We start from the raw sequence: 20,508 nt of genomic DNA, 5'->3' as shown, positions 1-20,508 counted from the left end.
GGAGGGCGCTCCTTGGCATTTGAGCCTGGCACTTCAACTCTCATTGGGGGCTTATCACTTTTCTAACCCTGCATCAAAACTTCTTGTGGATTCTAAGAAAATATCTATCCTCGGAAGACTGTTCCTAAGGTAGTGGTCTCTGGAGAGGAAGGGGAAGCCAGGCCTGGTTCCTGGTGCGTGGATGGAGAAGGTGGAGGTGATGGGCTCAGTCAGGAGTCTCCCCTCTCCCGGGGGCAGTGTTTAATGCCTGTCCACACCCACAGACGATGTTTGAGCTATAGCTTGATCATGCCATTCGGTGTCTATGGTATTTAATGACGCATCATTTGACAACATTTATCACTCCCCTGTAGCCTCTACAAATGTTTAAGGGCCACACGTGCAGGTGTTGTGCTCAGCACTGGAAATGCACAGACATGGTACTTGGTGCTCCCCCCAAGTTTACAGCCGTATGATTTCCATGGAATTATGATGCCAACAATGATGGTAATTATCATCATCTTTTGGTCTTTTCCAGCCTCTCTGACTCTTCCTTCTCAGCTTCCAAAGAACCCTTTCCCTCTACTGGATCCTTCAGCATTGGTCCCCCTGGTGCCATCATAGTCTCCTTTCTCCACACGGTCTCCCTCGCGTGATTGAACTCACACCTGGAGCTTTAAATACCACTTTAAGCAGATGACTTCCAATTTTGTATTTCTAGATTAGACCCCTATAATCACAGGCTTGTATTTCTTTTCTTTTTTTTGCCACACTCCATAGCTTGTGGGATCTTAGTTCCCTGACCAGGGATTGAACCCGAGCCCTCGGCACTGAGCGAGCAGAGTCCTAACCATTGGACTGCCAGGCAATTCCCCACAGGCTTGTATTTCTAATTGCTTTTCAGATATCTCCATTTGGTGGTCTCACAGATATCTTCATCTTGAAATGTTCAAACCTTATACTCATTACATTCCCCACAAATCTGTTCCTTCCCCCTTTTACTTCCTGTAAATGGTATTATCATTCTCTCACCCACTGGATTTAGATTTCTCCTTCACAAGTCAAATCCAATCAGTTACAACCTCCCCTTGACTCTACCTCCTTCATGCTTTTTAGATTTGCCCCAACATTCTTCATCCGTTGCTACTGCTCTAGCTGACACTTCCTATTTATCTTCTAGAATCCAGAGCATTGCCACACTGACTACCACCAATTTAATTCTACATATAGTCTTTCAAGCAATTTTTTCTAAAATTGAAATCCTGCCATATCACTTCCCTGCTAACAATCATCCGATGCCTTCTCTTTGCTTCTTAGTCGAGTCCAAATCCTTAGGTTGATTACAAATCACTTTCCAGTCGGTTCCCCATCTGTCCTTCCAGGTTAATCTCCAGGTTAATGGTCGGCCACAAAGCCGACATTCTAGCTTCCCTGAGCAATTCACCTGCGTGTACATTACCAGGTACACCCGCTTTCCTACTCCTCTGTGTCAAGTTCCTTTGTCTGGAATGTCCTTCCCCCTCTTGCTCACCTGGAGAAAGCCCACTTCATCATGCCTGAAACCCAGCTCATGTCTCTTTCTCCCAAACAGTCCCTAAATTCCCCAGACAAGCCAAGGCCTTTTTCCAAGTGTTCCTAGAGGTCCCTAGGGTATCCTGCTATAATAATACTTTCCACATTGTAGTATTTATTTGTTTCTCCCACTAGACTGTATGCCTTGAAGGCAGGTATCAATGTATTATCGATTTTTGCATCTTAGTCTTAGCACCTAGCATTCAATAAATATTTGTTGAATGAATGAAAAATTGATGCTTAGGTGAAAAATAAAAATTGAAATTTACTAAACCTTATTCTTAAGAGGTAAAAGTGACTCGAGAGAGCCCACTTGTGATTCCCACTCTGTATCTTACAGAGATCGATGATGCCAGGCACAGGCCACGAAGGTGTGGAAGAAGTCTCTGATCTGACCCAGATCCATGATGTTTGCGACCTTAAGGCCTTTTTCCTGAACTGGGAAGAAACATAGCAGGGTTTACTTGAAAAAAATTTCTTTTAACCTGCTTTCCTTCATTTGTAACTTTTCCTAATCTTAACTACTTTAAGATCATCCAGTCCCCCTCAATAAAAACTAATAATTGCCCCCAAATAAAGATGAGAAAACTAAAAATAAATGTAGAAAGTATTAATGAAGATCAAAGTGGGCCATGTATCTAAATGAATTTCACTGCTTGATTGGGGGGATGGGTTAATAAAGATGTTAACAGTAACTCCCACGAGCTTTTGCCGTGCTCCAGAAGTGGGACAGCAATGCGCCTGATGGTGGTTCATAGATTCGGTGAACATCGTGGCTTCATTACCTGAAGCAGGCGGGGTTGCCTGCTGGAGTCCCAGGGCGGGAGCTCCACTCACATTACATTTCAGAAACATGTCACCAAGCTCACAGATTCTAAAAGCAAGTCTGGGTTAAAGGACAGAATCATTTGGGAATGAATTTGGAAAAGTGTTATTGGCTGATGCCAGCCTAGGGCATTGTTTTATTACCAAATTATATTTGCCCTTGGAAGGTACTGTGGAATTACCTATGAGCACCAACTTGGAGTTCAACAGGCTGGATATTCTGGGTCACCCCCTTCCTGGCCAGGTGACCCTGGGCAAGACACATACCTCCCCAAGCCTTAGCTCTCTCGTCTATAAGTAGGAATGATAACGTTGCCCCTGTTGGATAGAGCTGTTGTGAATCCAAGTAGTATGATGTATGAAAAGTGCCTAATTCATAGTTAGTGCTCAATAAACGACCGTTATTTTACCCAGCAACAAGGTGTATAATAACTTACATGTACTTTCTTGGCAAAGCAGGCAGAACAAGGATTATTAGTCCAGAAGGTGCTAGAACCAGGAACTAGAACCCAGGTCGCCGTTGATTTCATCTAACAAATATCTATTTACTATTACGTGCCAGTTATGGGGGCAGGTGTAAAATACTAGAAACACTGGAAGTGGTCAGGTTTGCTTTGTAGAAAACCTCAGCACTCTTTCCACTGTACCATGCTTTGGGTGAAACCAACAATGACAACATGAATACCATCTGTGATTTAGTGGCCCTTACTGGACACCATTATGTAGATAATAAGTGTTCTCCTGGGGAAGAGCCCTGTGGCCACAGCGTGGGCAGGCATCTCACAGCAGTTTAGGATGGGCAGCAGAAAGGAGCCTTCACCAGAAGGGACAGATTTAACAGGCGCTCAGACTGACTCAGGTAGGTGTTTGAAAACTGCAGGTCAGCTCTTAGGGTATGTGAATTCAGGCAGTGTTTAGGCCCAAGCAAGGAAAAACCAAAGTCAGTTCTGGCCTAGGAGGTATGCCTGACATCTATAAGGAAGCCAAGAACTCTAAGGGAGCTAAACAGAAAGAAACAGACATTGCATCAGCTCTCACACAACTACCATTGAGTCTGAACCCTGGTGAGTCACTGAGCAGCTGAATGAACTTCCACCCTGTGTAAAAAAAAAAAGGATGCGAACTAACTTTTATTGGGCATTGCCTAAAAGTTAGGCACTGTGGATGTTAACTATTGTTTTATAATATATACATATATCAGATCATTATGATGTCTGCAAAACGAGACAGAGGGACATAACATGGTTAACAGAAAGAGAACAGGTTTGCTGTAGACTGACCCATCTCCAACCTAGGAAATGCCTCTGTGTGGAACTGGGAGAAAGCCTCTGTTTCCTCAGGTGTAAAACTGTGCTACTCCAACCAGCATGGACCCTAGCAGACAGTATAAGAATTAGCTATTACGTATGTCCTGTGCCTGGCACACAGGGGACACTTTTTAAATGATAGGATTGCTCCCATTTTGCAGATTAGGGAACTGGGAAAGAAAGAACTTCCTCAAGTACCCCCAGAGAGTACGAGGTGGAGTGTGGATCTGCCGCTCCATGAATTGATGCCAATAATTGAAACCTCTCTTATCAGTAACCTCTCCCTTAGTTCAGCCCACTGAGTAACTCACTTGGCTAATAGCTCATTCTACTGAGTGGATGCACCGCTTAGATTGTGTTCACAGCAGGCACACAAAGACACACTCAGAACTCTTTGAGCCCAAAGCGTGGTAGCTCTATGTAATCCCGACATGAACAAGGATCATTTTAGATTTTTAATTATCATCTGTCCTATAATGATGTCAGATGAAGTGAAGCTCTCACACTGGATTTCAGGTCAAAATAAAACGTTCCCAGGGTAAGGCTAGCTTGCTGTGTTGTGAGCCTGTCTGATGCCAGTATTCCGCCCCCATTATTTCTTGCTTCCACCTGGTGGTCAAAAGTTGAAAAAGCAGGCGTACTGAAAATAACTAGGTGTCAGCAGGATCCATTTGCCTATCGTTTATAGGACATCTGAATCTGGGTCGCTGCAGGGCTTTTAGTACTGCTTTCCTGCCTTTTGATTTCTACCAAGTTCCTCCAGTGGAAAAATCTTTCCATGTGCAGTGTTCTTTCCTGGGGCTGAAAGGACCAAGATAATCCCGGATGCTTCCCTGCAGCTGAGCTCATGTCACAAATCAGGCATGATTTTCAGCAGATATTTCTTTAAAAGTTTGAAGGCCTCTGTGGACTCTATTCCCTTCTCAACGGGAACAGGCATCAAAGAGACGGGAATAAAATGCTTTGCACTCACATCAGGAACTAATTGGCAATTTGGCAAATGCATTGACTAATGTCATGCACTGTTATTTCTAAATCCTCTCCTGTCCTTGACCCCCAGTATCTAGATGTAAACTTGGGACCATTAGTGGAGAAGGATAAAGTCTTCTGGTACCTCAAATGGAATTGAGAGGGATTTAAACTAGGCGCTTTTGAGTGTGGTGAAATGAACCCAGCAGTACATTAATGCTAGGATTTGAGCTCACACAGCATGAGTGCTTTCAAAAACCGTGTTTAAGGAAGCAAACAGAGCCACGACAGACCCTTTCAGTGGAGCAAAAGGAGTTGGATGAAACAATCAATGACACATTAAAAAACCACAACTGGGCTGCAATCATGTGGGCAGAAAAAAAAGTTTTTCTTTATCACAGGATCTTTGCATCTAATGAGATGGTGCCTGGGCAACCTCCAGAGGGGTAAGTCCTCTGTTTACTTTAGCTGAGAAATGTCTAAATATTTAGTTGGTTCCCTCAAAAGCCTTACACCAGTCTGTAGCAAACTGGTCTTTCAGGTATGATCTTATTGGGTCTATATTGCCATTGGGAGAGCTATTTAAAGGGAATTTGGAAAAGTCAGAAGATATTACCACTGAAGGTGCAAATGTTAACTTTTTTTTTCCCCCTCTCAAAATTAACTCTTTTTAATGTCCTCCAAATATTTAATTTAGGACCAATACCTTGCCAGCCAATACTTTCTCTTAATTCATCCTAAATGGTTCTCTACTTCTTACATACACTTTTTTCTTATTGGTTCCAGTTGGGCCCGAAGTGCTTGAGGCTAAAAAGGGGAGGGGCTCCTGAGCGCATTTTCTTGGGAGCGGGAGGGGAAGCCAAGAGGGCTGAGAGAGCTTTGTAAAAATGTCTATAGGGGTCCACCCTTTAAATTCACACTACTGTCATGTATCAGCAGATTTCAGTCAAGACCAATATCCAGTTTGCTCTAAGATTCTGGGATCCTCTGTGTCACAAACACAGTGCATCCCAGATATGGCATCAGTTGGGGCTTTAACCTTTTTAGACTTTCTGATAGTAGAATCCCCTCCAGCATGCCTTCTTTATTATTGCTTCCTGTGCACTCTCACCAAGGATCACCGAACTGCTCCCCTCCCCCGCTGCAGGAGGCCAGCACAGACCCTGTTCCGCCAGTTTGATGAATGTGTCTTGGCTAATTGTGTGCAAGATGGCAGGCCTTTAGCAAGTGTGACCAGTTTATTGTTCAGCCAATCACAGGCGCCTCAGTTAGCATGTGAAAAGGGGGTGTGTTGCCAGGGAGGGTGAGTGTTCTGGCGGCTGAGTCAAAGGAGGAGCGTTTTGGGGGGTCACAGAGCAACACCCACTTCTTTGAGGGGATGTTACTATGCTCTACTAAACCTGTAAACCTCTTACTCAAAGCACTTTTTTTCTCTTCCCTCTTTTTTCAAGGAGATCTTTTTTTCCCATGGTTCAAGCAAGGCAAGACACTGGCTACTCTACAGATGGAGCTCACGTTCCAGGGTTTTTAATATTTCACTTTTATATTTCTGTTAGAGAATGATCCTGCTGAGAGTCTGGGAGTCCGTGCTCGTCAGAACCCCTCACTGACACTTGGATATATTGCTCTGAAAGCTATCCCAGGAGAAAAGATTAAACAAAAAAAAGCCTACTTTTCAAAGCCTACTTCTCAATCTGCCCACATCAAAATAAGACAACTGGCCCTTTGAAGTGGAAGACACAAGAGTTCTCAGCCAGCTTGCTTAAAGCAGGGGGTGGGGCTGGGGGAGATAAGGAAAGAAGGAAGGAAGGAAGGAAGGAAGGAAGGAAGGAAGGAAGGAAGGAAGGAAGGAAAGAAGGAAGGAAAGAAAGAAAGAAAGAAAGAAAGAAAGAAAGAAAGAAAGAAAGGAAGAAAGAAAGAAAGAAAGAAAGAAAGAAAGAAAGAGAGAGAGAGAAAGAAAGAAAGAAAGAAAAAGAAAGACCAGACCAGTGTCTAAAATTATATACCTTTCTTCCCTCACCCAGATTTAATCAAGCACAGGAGTCTGAATTTCTGGTGAGAAAACTTACAGCCCTGCTCATCAGCGCCCCAAGAAAACAGGTAACTGGTCAGAGAAACCTGTCCAGCGGGGTCAGCACCAGGTGTTTTTTTAAAACCTGTGCAAACAGAAACTGTGTTGTTCATACATAGTTGAGACAAGACCTGGTGAGGGCAGCGTGGGCACAGGTGGCCACCGGATGGTTCTCGAGTTCTGAGCTCTCCAGCTCCCTCAAAGTTGTTATGCAGCTGAATTCAAAGTTTGGGGGCTCTTGGAGTGAAAAGGAGAGGAATGAAAATCTCATCAAGCATGGCGTTAACAGTTCTCCTCTGTGACATTTTACTGGCTCCCTTCCCCTCTTCTGGTCCCTTAATCACTGGAGCTCAAGTCCCTGGAAGCAGCAGCAACAGCTCAGGGATGGGGGTGGGTGGGAGGTGGCCTGAAGGGACTTCTTAATGCATATAAGGGGATGTTCCCGGAACACGGATGTGGGTGGCTGTTTTAAAACATAGTCCTTGTGATTGAGTTATCAATAGTACTGACCCCATGCCCAAGATATGCTGGACTTTTAAGATTTACAAGTAAAAGTTGAGACATCTTGGCTGTGACTAAGGTTACAACGCCCTTCCTTTCGTAAGCCTAGCCTGGCCCACAGCTATACACTGCCCAAGCCCGTGGAAGTGGGGCTCACAAATGAGCACACACACACCCCCATAAGGAGAGCTGGTGAAAGAGTGTGGATGAATGAATACAAACACAACCTCTTAGAGGTCCATGAACGTGCCGAATTCATCTATGCAAACCCAGCACGTCACACAGTGCCTGGCAGATAGTAGGTGCTCAGAAATTTTTGACTTATTTGAATTAAATTGAATCCTTACTAGAAAAACAATGCAAAGTATGAAACCTATTGATGTTGGGCCTGGAGAATTCTCTTCATAAATAAAAAATTGTATATTACTTTGAAATGACAGCAAAATAAAAAATGCAACATATTTCTCAATGTTTTATTGGAACCCAGTTATCTTATTTAGTACAGAACCTGGCAGGGAAGCATTTTGGACAAGTTTCTATCATTATTGTTCTCATCAAGGATCACTATTTATTGCCTGAATCAACCTGAAACCCAAACATTTCAAGTTTGGGGGAACAGCATATGCTCACCATGGCAGCTTTGTATTGAGATCATCCAAATTGTTTTCTACAACCCATCTGTGACCCTAAACTTCTGCTTGCGTCCATGTTAGGAAGCTGAGGGGTCCCATTTCACTCAGAGAGTGAAAGGGAAAAGGCGTTATTCCAAGCCCTGTGGCGAGAGGGTGGCATTTTTCTCAAGTAGTAAACTCAAGCAAAATCATTAGAAATGATAAACTATTTGGAAATGATCTGAACAGCGTTTAGCAATGCATACAGGTCATTCACAAAGCAGCTGAAATGACTTTACAGTTGGTCTTTAGCTGGTATAGGTTTTCCACAATCCTGGTCAGTTCAAGATGCCTGAACCCTATGTATAGCTGTTTGAGCAAAACTATTAGATGCTGGAGAAAAAAGTAAAAAATTCCCATCCTCCTATGTCTTTTGTTTTCCTTTTTTTTTTTTTTTTTTTTTTTTTTGGTATGCCGGCCTCTCACTGCTGTGGCCTCTCCCGTTGCGGAGCACAGGCTCCGGACGCACAGGCTCAGCGGCCATGGCTCACGGGCCCAGCCGCTCCGCGGCATGTGGGATCTTCCCGGACAAGGGCTCGAGCCCGTGTCCCCTGCATTGGCAGGCGGACTCTCAACCACTGTGCCACCAGGGAAGCCCATGTTTTCCATTTTAATTGTCTTTGAAATCTCCTTACAATTTCTTGCTCTCAAAAAACCCTTCCAGGATAACCTCATACCAAAGTTAGTAATGACAACAACTTGGGGAAATTCCATTTTAGTTATGGGACAGTGGAATAATATAGAGACCTGGAAAATCAGACTTGGGCCACATTCTCCCTAATTTGTACCTATTTACCTCCCCTTTAATCCTTCCTGCAAGAGTCCAGCTCTGGTATGGCCATTACTTGCTTCTCAACCTCTGATATGGTCCTTCATCCTATAGCTCATTGCTTGCCTCCTCTCTTCTGTCTCAATGTCCTTAAAGTGACAACTGGGTAATCTGACCTCTCTGGCATGCTCTTGGGACCATTTCTCAAAGACATCCCCCATGGCAACACTTCCACCCCCAGGAGCCAGTATTGGAGGACGAAATGTGTGACAGAAAATAACCAAGTGTTAGGTTTGGAGACAATGGATGAACTCTGATACAATCTAGAGACATGTCACCTGGCCTGTTCTAGGCCCAGTGAGCCTTTATTTCCCCACTATTGTATTAGCTTTCTTTTTATACTTTACGAGATACAATAACCTAGCAAATAAACTCAATGGTAGTCACTGGGCTCAAAAATGAGACCATCTTTTGAGTTGTCCTTTTAAGCCATTGGGTATTTGGAAATGGTTGTGGAGTCCACAGTAACAGTCATTCCAGATTGTTATTCAGCTTGTTACTTGTGTTTTACAGAGTTGGAGAACTGATCTAATCTCAACTACTATTTCAATGACGTCCTCCTCATAAAAAGATTAGTCAGGGAATATGAGTCTAAAAATCTGTCTAGAGCTATCTACACTGTTAACAATTAAAGAGGGACACTCTGTTTGTGGGGCCAGTGCTCTCACACTGCTAATTCTCAGAGCTTTCGGAGGCTCAAGTCAATATTACCTGGATTGTAGTTAGGTAGCTTGGAAACTCCAGGCCAGTTATCCTCTGTAGGGACTCCCAACACCTATATAAAGCCAAAGAAAGACAAAGAAAGATGAGGGGGAGATGAGGTGGATGGAGCAGGTATGAAGGACACATCAGGGAGGAAGAGGGAAGAAATGAATGTATGTCACATTATGCCAGCTGATGTGTTAAAGAAAGAAACTTCAGTGTTTCCAACATTTGCAGTTTCATGGGCAAAACTGCAGTGTATTTCTATGGTCCTATGTGTCAACATGACTGGGCTAAAGGATGCCCAAGATAGCCGGTAAAACATTATGTCTGGGGTGTCTGTGAGGGTGTTTCTGGAAGAGATTAGTAATTGAATCAGTAGACTGAATAAAGAGATTGGCCCTCACCAATGAGGGTGGCATCATCCAATTGGTAGAGGACCTGAATAGAACAAAAAGGTGGAGGAAGAGCAAATTTTCTCTCTTTCTTCTTGAGCTGGGACATTGTCTTCTCTTGCCTTTGGACATTGGAGCTCCTAGTTCTCTGGCCTTCAGATTCTGGGACTTAAACCAGTGGTCCCCTTAGACTGAATTATACCACCAGCTTTCCTGGTTCTCCAGCTTGCAGAGGACATATCTCAGCCTCCATGAAATCACATGAGCCAATTCCCATAATGAATCACAAGAGATACACACACATACGTACACACACACACATACACATACACACAAATACATACATGTCTCCATTGGTTTTGTTTCTCTGGAGATCTCTGACTAATACAGATCATATGACCTTGCTTAAAGTCATATTCTCATCCCCAAATATCTACAGACCTACCTTGGGATATTATGGGTTTGGTACTACAAATAAAGTTAATATTGTAGTAAAGTGAGTCACACAAATTTTCGGTTTCCTGATGCATATAAAAGTTATGTTTACACTATACTATGGTCTATTAAGTGCGTAACAGAGCAATGCACATACCTTAATTTAAAAAACCAATGTACATATCTTAATTTAAAAATGTTTCCTCACTAAAAATTGCTAACCATCATCTGACAGCGCAGGGTTGCCACAAACCTTCAATTTGTTAAAAAAAAAAAAAAAAAGCAATGTCTGCAAAGTGCTATAAGGTGAAGCACAGTAAAACGAGCTATGTCTTCTGTACTGCATGATCACCATACATTAGGATGCTGCATTGGGAGTTAGGAATAGAAAAAGCCAGGAGTGATAAAGTGTCCCTTTGCCTTACATCAGATGACTGTATTTATATATATATGTCTCAACAGGAGACACTTGACAGTTTAAATTATGCCTCAGCATGGGCATTCAGTTGTTCCCCGATGTGCTCAAATTAAAAAGGATTCAGATTACTGACCTTTAAGCAGTGGAATGTTGGCTAAAAATGATCCCAAACCTAACTCTAGTCTTTTCTACCAAATTCATCTCATCTGCTTGTTTTCTCTGTGGCCCAGCAGCTTGGAATATGGTACTTGGTTTTTAACTGGTGGATAGTAACATTAACAACATCACTTGAAAAAGAGCTCACGTGTGCTTTGGATTACCAAATTGAAGCTTTAGTTTTTAATTACTATGAAAAGTCTTTTGGAGTATAAAGACAAACACTTCAGATTTTAGATGGTGCTGTTACTGTGAGTTCCCTTGTAGGCAAAATCTTACCATTCTTTTAAGACAGTCATAAAAGCCCAATGTCAGTTATATCTAGGAGCCAGAATAATATTGTTTTTGTGAAATATTAATAAAACACTAGTAGTTTTCATACACCGCTACAATATAACTCTTCTTAGAAGCATATCTCAGTACAAGTCTTTATAGAAGCATCTCTCATAGAAAAAGCCTAGTGAATCCATTTGTAAAATGCTGGATACAGATGCTGGCCCAATTGTTATGGCAGGAAGTCAACTGCCCAACAATGATTGACAATAATCAATGAGGAATCCAGAAGGCTCTTAATATTTACCAGCTTGCTGACCAGGACTCTAGCCGAGAAGTACACTCTTTGGTGTCTGTTAAGCTTGTCCTCAAACAAAAGACACTGAAGCGCCATTTTCCCTCCCATAATAAAAAAATTAAGCCATCCAGTAGAAGCTTCTTTCTTTGATCCATTCCCTAAACAAACTGAAAAGCTACTGAGAGGATTACAGGCTTTTCCTAGCAGCCACCCTGAGCCGGAGGGAACACTAAGAATCCTGGAATCCATTTTGAAAAACCAACTGGACTAATTCTTCTTTTGTGGGAGAGGGCCAGAGGATGGGAAGCTAATTCTTCTTTGTTAACCTACCATCTTATGTATTTGCACAGATGTGCATGTAAACAAGTGGGTGGGATGATTCACATGTACCCCTACGTCTTCTGTTGCCTGGCAAAGCACAATGAAAGAAAGTAAATATAATGAAGAGAAAGCGATAAAGGAAATAAATAACGACCATATCCATATTTTCACTAAGGTGAAAGTTACCAGAATTGTTGGTTACTTTGTATTATTGTGTAATTAAAGCCAACAAAATGGGTACCAACAATTCTGGAATATTGTGCTAAAAGCTTTAAGCCTGAGATTTTAAAAGTTTAAACAAAAATTCAATATCCTTTATTTGGAAATTTGATGCTCAGTTTTTATTTGAAAGTTATTGAATTCATTTTCACTTGTACTCAATCTCCGCTTCACTGACTGGGAAACTGAAAACCAAAAATTGTTGATTTACTCCCTCCCTGAAGGCTCTTAAAAGGCAGCTAGTGAGTGCTGTGTTTGAAACCACAGTGGGCTGCAAGGGCTGTTTTCTGCCTTTGTTGGAATGGAAACTGAAGGCATTTTGATTAATGGCTTTAAAGTCTGCATCGTTTATTTTATTCTGATTTTAGAACCACATCTGGTATTATTTGCTAAAAGTACTTATTGAAAGAATTAGATTTCTAAAAAATTGATTAAAAATTGATGACAGCCATTCAGATGTAAACACACACACACACACACACACACACACACACACATACACACACACACACGGAGGCATTTCAGAAAGATGGTAAAATAAAAATTCAGGACTTATTATTATGTCTTTATTCCTAAGTGTGAGATCTCAGAATAAATGTAAAGAAAAGTTGTGATTAGAGGTTGGGAGATGTAGACTAGACCATTGCTTTCAAAGAAGCAATTCCTACATCAAGTATCATAGAACCCGAAATAGACCACCTTTAGTAAAACACAACTCAGGAGCCATTTGTAATGTTTGAATTTCCAAGCTGCTTGGGATGTAGTAATGTAAGAGATAACACACTGCTGAATGTGGTTCTCTCTTTGTCCTCAGAGCACGGAACTACAGATGTGTGGTAACAAAACTGTGGCCTTGGGCTTCCCTGGTGGCACAGTGGTGAGAGTCCACCTGCCGATGCAGGGGACATGGGTTTGTGCCCCGGTCCGGGAAGATCCCACATGTCGCGGAGCGGCTGGGCCCATGAGCCATGGCCGCTGAGCCTGCGCGTCCGGAGCCTGTGCTCCACAACGGGAGAGGCCACAACAGTGAGAGGCCCGTGTACCGCAAAAAAAAAAAAAAAAAAAAAAAAGATAGAAGCTACAATATTCTCTTAACACTTTGTTCAAAGAGGTCACAAGTTCATGGAGTCAGAAAATCAAATATACTTTAAGATGCTAGAGACCCAGGGAGATAAATTATGAGACTTGCGTTACCACCTAACCTGAAGTTAGGGCTGGGTTCAGAATTCATGTCTACTAACACCAAGCCAGTGTTATTTCTAATGTGTTTACTTGTTTTATATTTGTAATGAGTTGTCATAAATGTCAAAATAAAGTCCTTCTGATTTATTGCAGTGTGATAAGAATAATGGTAGACGTGAACATGGCTTCCTGGGCAGGACCTGTTGGACCCATTTGTTAAGACACATTTGTTTTGGCTGCATCACTCATGTTTTGGTACTTTATGTCCAGATACAAGCCCAAAATTTTCACTTACTGAATTACGTAAAACATCTTCAGATGGCCAGCGTCAGCCACCAAGACCAGTCCCGGAAACTTGAACTAATAACTAGAGAGCCATCAGGTCCTAGGAAACGTCTAACTCATTCTTTCTGTCCCATGATTTCTAAGTGCTATGCTAAATGCAAAGAACTGTAAAATGATTGCTTTTAAGAAAACGATCATTTAAAAATAGGAAGTAATGTAAAAAAATCAGTTTGTATATAACTCTTCAAATATCCTAATAGCATACCTTAGCTCTTTTATAATTTATATATTTATAAGTTATATATTATTATAATTTAGCTATTATAATTTTTATTAACTATCTATATATACATACATCTTTTTGCATCTATACATAGGTTATGTTTGTTTTACATATATTTACTTATATTCCACCCATCACCCCACCCAGACTGAACAACAGGTGAAAGCATAGATCATGTATTTTTCCTATTCTTTCCATTTTTCCACGCCTTGTAATATCTTATAAGACAATGAGTGTCCAATAAATATTGTGTCCTCATTTAATGGCTAGGAAAAACTTTTCAAATGTGTAAAAGATCACTGCAGGGTCTGGTCTAGGCAGTGCTAGCTGAGCTTCCTCTAATGTGGACAAGAAGTAATATTAAGCGGGAGAACAGAACAATTAGGTGAAATATTAGGAAATGCCTGTTAACGGTTTGGTCATTGAAACATCTCTATGAAAATAATTTCTATGAGAGAGAAAGCAAACATTTATCGATCACTTATGGCACATGGGGCTTGTGATGCATTTGATCTTATGAAATTCTCACAGAAAGGTTAGAAAGTCATTATCGCTAGCCCCATAAACAAGTGAGGAAACTGGAGTTCAGAGGGACTACATAACTTGTACACGTTCGTCTCACTAAAAAGTGGCTGGAATTCAAATGCTGGTCTTCGACTCTAAAGCCATTAATTACATTAGGCTGCCTCCAGTTTAGATGATGATATCATCCAATGATACTTTTTGAAGGTAGCAGTTCTTGGTCTTGCAGGGTAGTTTTGAGGAAAAAAAACAACTTTTGGCTTGAAAAAATGTTTTTTTTTTAGTTTGTGAATGCATCCCAATTTTTCCTATGTTCCTCCATAGTATCCCCAATGTTTCCAAAAGAAAGCTTAATGGCAGTGATTAATCTCTATAAAATGTCTTAATTTCACAAAGGACATTTTACTTTATTTTGACATTCACAAAGCACAATGTTTTCTGGGTCATGAATCTGTAGCCTTAGACTGGTTTGCACAGAATATCTTCATAAAGGTGAGCCATTGACCCTGCAGACACTAGCAACTAGCTCTTCCCTTTTCCTAAATGTTCCCTGAGGATTTTCCTCACCTTCATGTGTGTATTAAAGATAAACTCAGCTTTTTTTTTTAAATAAATGAAGGACTCCACAGTGGAGACACAATTCGAAAATGAAACTTTTATACCATTCCTGGAAAGGCAAAATATTTGGGGCCACTGAATCAAAATCATAAAGAAGTTTGAGAAAAGACAAGTTTCCTCATCTGCACACAAAAATCCTACTCTGCAGTATTTCCCAAGATACCCGATTGGGAAGCTGTTAGCAAGTATGCTCTAGATGCTTGCTTGAAGCAAGCAAACTTGAAAGGGAGCAGAATCCAGGATACAAGTGATACCCTCCCCCCACCCCAGTTTAAAGCACTTGACACATGCTACAATATGGATGGATCTTGAAAACATTACACTAAGTGAAATAAGCCAAGCACAAAGGACAAATCCTGTTAAGATTCTACTTATATGAAAACCTAGAATGGGCAAATTCATGGAGACGGAAGGTTGATGAGAGGTTACCAGGGGCTGGGGGCAGGGAAAATGGGGAGCTGGCTGCGTGGATACAGAGCTTCTGTTTGGGATGATGAAAAAGTTTGGGAAATGGACGGTGGTGATGGTTCCATGGCAATATGAATGCATTTAATGCTCTGAATTGTATCCTTAAAAATGGTTAGAATGGTAAATTTTATGCTATATATATTTAACCACAATTTAAAAATCATCAAAAAAAAAGACAGCAATATATAAATGACTATAGCACATGGCATATAAGCTACCAGGGACATAAAAATGAAGTACATAATGGTGCAAATGAGGGAGGGATAAATAATGAATAAAGAAATGGAACCACACACACAAAAGCACCCTGTTACCTTAGGAATCTGGTTTTGGAGGAGCATGATACACGGCATACTTCTCTCACACTAACACAGGAAGCCTTTGTTTTATCAGGGTTCTATGAAAATTCAGTGCCTTGTCTTCAGTTGACAAAGATCCAGGGCCAAATATAGTGTAGACTTAGAGCTGGGGGTGGCAGGGCAGGGATGTGTTTAATTAGTAATGGCAGAAACTACCCTGGGAGGTTGAGACAATAATCACCGGAAGCAAGTGGATTCATGGGCTGCCACAGGACAACGGGGGCGGGGGGGCGGGGTCCTGACCACTCATTGCCAAGGTGCTTATGCCCCTGGCAAATACCACAGTTTCCACAATCCTTAAAATATGGCTTACTCTCTCAAAGCAGATGGACTGCTTCATTTGTCTCTAAGGAAAATTTGGTTCAAAGTTTGTAATGCATATATTTTTTTTCTTCCTAAGAGGAATTCTTCTCTTACCTCCCAGATCTTCTCCAGCTGTTCAAGGATGTTGGAAACCCCAGGAAACAAGGGTTGACCCTGGAACATTTCAATAAAGATGCAGCCTGCACCCCTAACAAAGAAATAAGAGTCAACCCAACGCTTTCAAGGAACCCATACGTACAAAACTGAACTACTAGCATTTCACCTCCCAAGAAATACTCTGAGGACAATTAGATAGGGGCCACATAGTATGAAAAGTCTTGGCAGAAAAAGTCCCTATGTTAAACAAAAATAAAAACAGCCTGCAGCTTTTTGTTAAAATGGAACGCAACGGGCATTTAGGAACACAGTATAGAAAGCAAGCATTTGAGTTCATTCAAGCTCATTAACAATCTATCTTCTGAGAGGAGGAGAAAGTACTGAATCTCCAAACTGAATACCCTCTTTCACTGAAACTAAGATGCTATCATTGTAAGAAGCATCATTATTGTATGTACTTTTAAGAAACCCAAAGAAAAACAAACAAAAAACCCCACAAGTTAAACTGTGATGATCAGAATGTTTCCTTCATATTCATTGAAAGGGCTGTTACAAATTTAATTAGACAGATTATTTCACCATATATCATACTTGTACATGCAAAAAAAATGGAATATTAAGTGGAAGAAATTGGTTTCGGTACTCATCAAACTTTTTGACATTCAGCATTTAACTCAGACTCTTTGATGTCTGTGTTTATCCATGGTATCGTCCTTTGACGGTATAGTCAGGAGTTTGATGATACAGCATTTCTTAGAATAAGCCATAAAACAACCAAGAGTCATTGGTGCTGGGGCTCCTAAGCTGACCTTGCAGTTACGTGTTAGCCAACTTTTGACTCCAGCTTAAAGAATGTTGCTAAACATGTCTGATTCACACCTTCTCCACAACCATTTGGTTCCTAGGGGTTAACAAGAAAAAAAAAAAAGAGGTCTCCTGTCTTCCAAGTTACTGACACCCATTCTGCAAGTTTTGATGCTGCCATGTTTGATGTCCACACATGTACAATGGTAACTACAGTCATAACTGAAGCATGGCTGATGGCTACTGTAAGATGCTACTGATTTTAAGATGCATCCTGATTTAACAGAGAATGTGCAACTTAAAATAGATTAAATAGGGAGAAATATAAATTTTCTTTCCTACTTAGTCAAACTGGAGGATAATTCCTCAGGAAGAGTAAGAAGTAAGATTTATTTTGCTAATAATGCACACTTTTACTCTTACAAATCTTTATTTATTTAGTTTTGGCTGCGTTGGGTCTTCGTTGCTGCACGCTGGCTTTCTCTAGTTGCAGCGAGCGGGGGCTACTCTTCGTTGTGGTGCACGTGCTTCTCATTGAGGTGGCTTCTTTTGTTTCAGAGCACGGGCTCTAGGCATGGGGGCTTCAGTAGCTGTGGCACGTGGGCTCAGTAGTTGTGGCTCGTGGGCTCTACAGCGCTGGCTCAGTAGTTGTGACGCACGAGCTTAGCTGCTCCGCGGCATGTGGGATCTTCCCAGACCAGGTCTTGAGCCCCTGTCCCCTGCATTGGCAGGCAGATTCTTAACCACTGTGCCACCAGGGAAGTCCCAACTCTTACAAGTCTTTTGAGAATGCTTCAGGTGACTGATTACAGAGATTATCCCCATGGTCTAATACTTCCCGAGTTTTGATGCCAAATCCCTTTCACCATAACACATAATCTCGCAAACTCCCTTAATCGTCTAGACATTTTGCTGTGGCATGATAAAGAAGAAAATTTCAGTAAAACATTTTCTTTTTTTTTTTTTGGCTGTGTTGGGTCTTCTTTGCTGCGTGGGCTTTCTCTAATTGCGGTGAGCAGGGGCTACTCTTCGTTGCGGTGCGCGGGCTTCTCATTGCGGTGGCTTCTCTTATTGCAGAGCACGGGCTCTAGGCGCGTGGGCTTCAGTAGTTGCGGCACACGGGCTCAGTAGTTGTGGCTCGCGGGCTCTAGAGCGCAGGCTCAGTGGTTGTGGCGCACGGGCTTAGTTGCTCCGCGGCATGTGGGATCTTCCCGGACCAGGGCTCGAACCCGTGTGCCCTGCATTGGCAGGCGGATTCTTAACCACTGAGCCACCAGGGAAGCCCTCAGTAAAATATTTTATTATAGATCATCATATTATTAAAGATTTATTATGAAGTTCATTTTAAAATGGTCTTTAATATTATTCATACGTATTTATTACATATGACAAATTTTTACTTTTTCCATCTGACTGTAGACACATGCTATTTAACTTACTTTGTGTAGGAGAAAGCAGATTTCTTGATAAACAAGTTTAAGAATAATTTTTATCTTGTGTCTGGTTTGGGGAGAGAATATATATTAAAAGAAAGACTGACATTTAACTGTATCTTATCACCTCAAAAGACACAAAAACTATTTTCATGACCTAATATTTGGTTTGCATGTAAAATAATCAATTAGCTAATTCTTAGAATTTTGTATACATATAAATAAGAGGTATCAGACTAAGTTTTGCAGGTAGGTTTTTGGTTTTTTTCCTCAAACAACAGGTTGTCTTTATCCCTAGTTGTTAAAAAGCTAATTTAGATTAAATGGCCACGATATTTTCTTTTTACTGATCTTTCATGTACAAGAGACATCTTGATATGTGACATAAGAATTCTGGGAATTCCCTGGAGGTCCAGTGGTTAGGACTCGGCGCTTCCACTGCTGGGGCCCGGCTTCAACCCCTGGTGGGGGAACTAAGATCCCATAAGCCAGCACGGCCAAAAAAAGAAAAAAGAAAAGAATTTTGATCAGGCAAATATAGCTTAAGAATCTGGTGCACAGTATCTTGAGGTGAATTTTTAGAATTATTATCATTTTAAGGCTGCTTACTAGCTTGTTTTTAAATATCCATGGTCTTTTTGCTTCTTGCCTTTAAAGCAACAGATATAAAAGGTAAAAATGAAACAATACATGGAGAATAATAAAAGTAATAGGAAACTGTCAAATGGTTAAAAAACATCCTGGTTGCTAGCAATGGTCAACAGTGAGATAAGCCAGCTGAAAAACTGAGGTGGTGAATACCGTCAAACGGTCTCCATCCACCTCCCCTCATGCCTTGTCTATGCATACTTGAAAGGTCTCAAATCATTTCATTTTGAAGCAAAACACACACACACACACGCACACACACACCTGTTTATTTATCTGTGTGTATGAAACATGTAATTGTTTATTAACTGACACAAAATAGAAATGGAAATGTAACAGCTTTTGAAGACTTAAACCAACCCTCTATCCAGTACCCTAACACCTTCCAGAAACCCAGGGGCTCACAAATCACCAGAAGGCCTGCGGGCATTTTAAACAAGGTTCAAATCATAGTCATTGCTAGGTTTAAGCCTGTAGTTCACTTTTTTCTCTCCCCTCAAAAGGCTTTCATGGCTTAGAAAAAGCTTGTTGCCTTTTTAATGTCCTTTCATACTGGTGGCTGTGGGGAGCCGAGAAGGAAGCCCCTTTCGTTACACAGTTTCTTAGTGCCCTTTACCTTCTGTACCACTAGGACAGTGTACACAACGGTGTAAACATATTGGAGAAAGCTGGACTTTAAGGCCACTGTGCAAGTACTGCAGTCTAACACAAGAGATTTGCACTAAGAAATAAAATGCCAATATTTGGTTGAAATTCCCATTTGTATTTGCATTTGTATGGTTGGTGCCATATAGGCATTCTCTTGAGTCTTTCTTTTTAAGCTTCACTTGGGGCAGGTCAAAACCTTTCTCACCTAACAATCTGGAGTCTAAGGTTTTATATATATATATATATATATATATATATATATATAGTGTGTGTGTGTGTGTGTGTGTGTGCGCGCACATGTGCAATGCACTTAGAACACTGACAAGACAAACAAAATTCCTAAATCAATTGTATTTCAGGACCTAGCATATCCGTATCATAAATATCAGTGCACTGGTAAGAAAATAAGGCTGTTCACCTTAAGTCTGAGAAGGAAAGATATTTTTCAGGTAAGCACTGTTCTTCAAAAACTATCTGATTCATCTTCCTATTTTTTTCATTTATTCTTCAGAACTGTTTTTTTTCATTTGCTTTGTAAACAAGTAGTGTGGCTTTCATATTTTTTATTTGCTTCTTAAACAAGTTGTGTGGCTATCATCTATTTTGCCCACCCCAGACTAGCCTTAAAGCAAACATTTTAAATAATCTGAACATTCAGGTCTAGATAGAGAACCAGCTCCTATTTCCTTTTATTCCTCTGTTTTGTTCTTAAATCTTCATTCCTGTGGCTCTTCTTACCCTACATATCTTTAGGCTTCTCAGAGGATTTCTGCTCTGTGGAGATACCCTTGGGGCAGCTCATGTAGATGAAGTGGAACTTCACATGCAGGAGAAAAAAAGACCTGGTGATATCAAAGAGTGAACCCTTCCAGAAGGGAGAGATGCAATGGGTCATTT

The 20,508-nt window shown here is 41.1% G+C and overlaps 1 protein-coding gene across 2 annotated transcripts in view; it reads right to left on the bottom strand.

Moving 5' to 3' along the window:
- CDK15 (cyclin dependent kinase 15) overlaps nucleotides 1–20,508 on the bottom strand; it is an 86,499-nt gene that overhangs the window by 22,976 nt on the left and 43,015 nt on the right. For both annotated transcript variants that reach the window (XM_065880639.1, XM_065880640.1), the window contains exons 9-10: nucleotides 16,076–16,169; nucleotides 9,436–9,499 (exon numbers count right to left, since the gene is read on the bottom strand). In XM_065880639.1, coding sequence (XP_065736711.1) covers nucleotides 9,436–9,499; nucleotides 16,076–16,169 — 158 coding nt within the window. The remainder of the gene's footprint in view (nucleotides 1–9,435; nucleotides 9,500–16,075; nucleotides 16,170–20,508) is intronic.

This window comes from Phocoena phocoena, chromosome 7, assembly GCF_963924675.1.
Source record: "Phocoena phocoena chromosome 7, mPhoPho1.1, whole genome shotgun sequence".
Lineage (NCBI taxonomy): Eukaryota > Metazoa > Chordata > Mammalia > Artiodactyla > Phocoenidae > Phocoena > Phocoena phocoena.
Note: the sequence above shows the minus strand (reverse complement) of the source record. Positions and strands in the feature narration are given on the sequence as shown.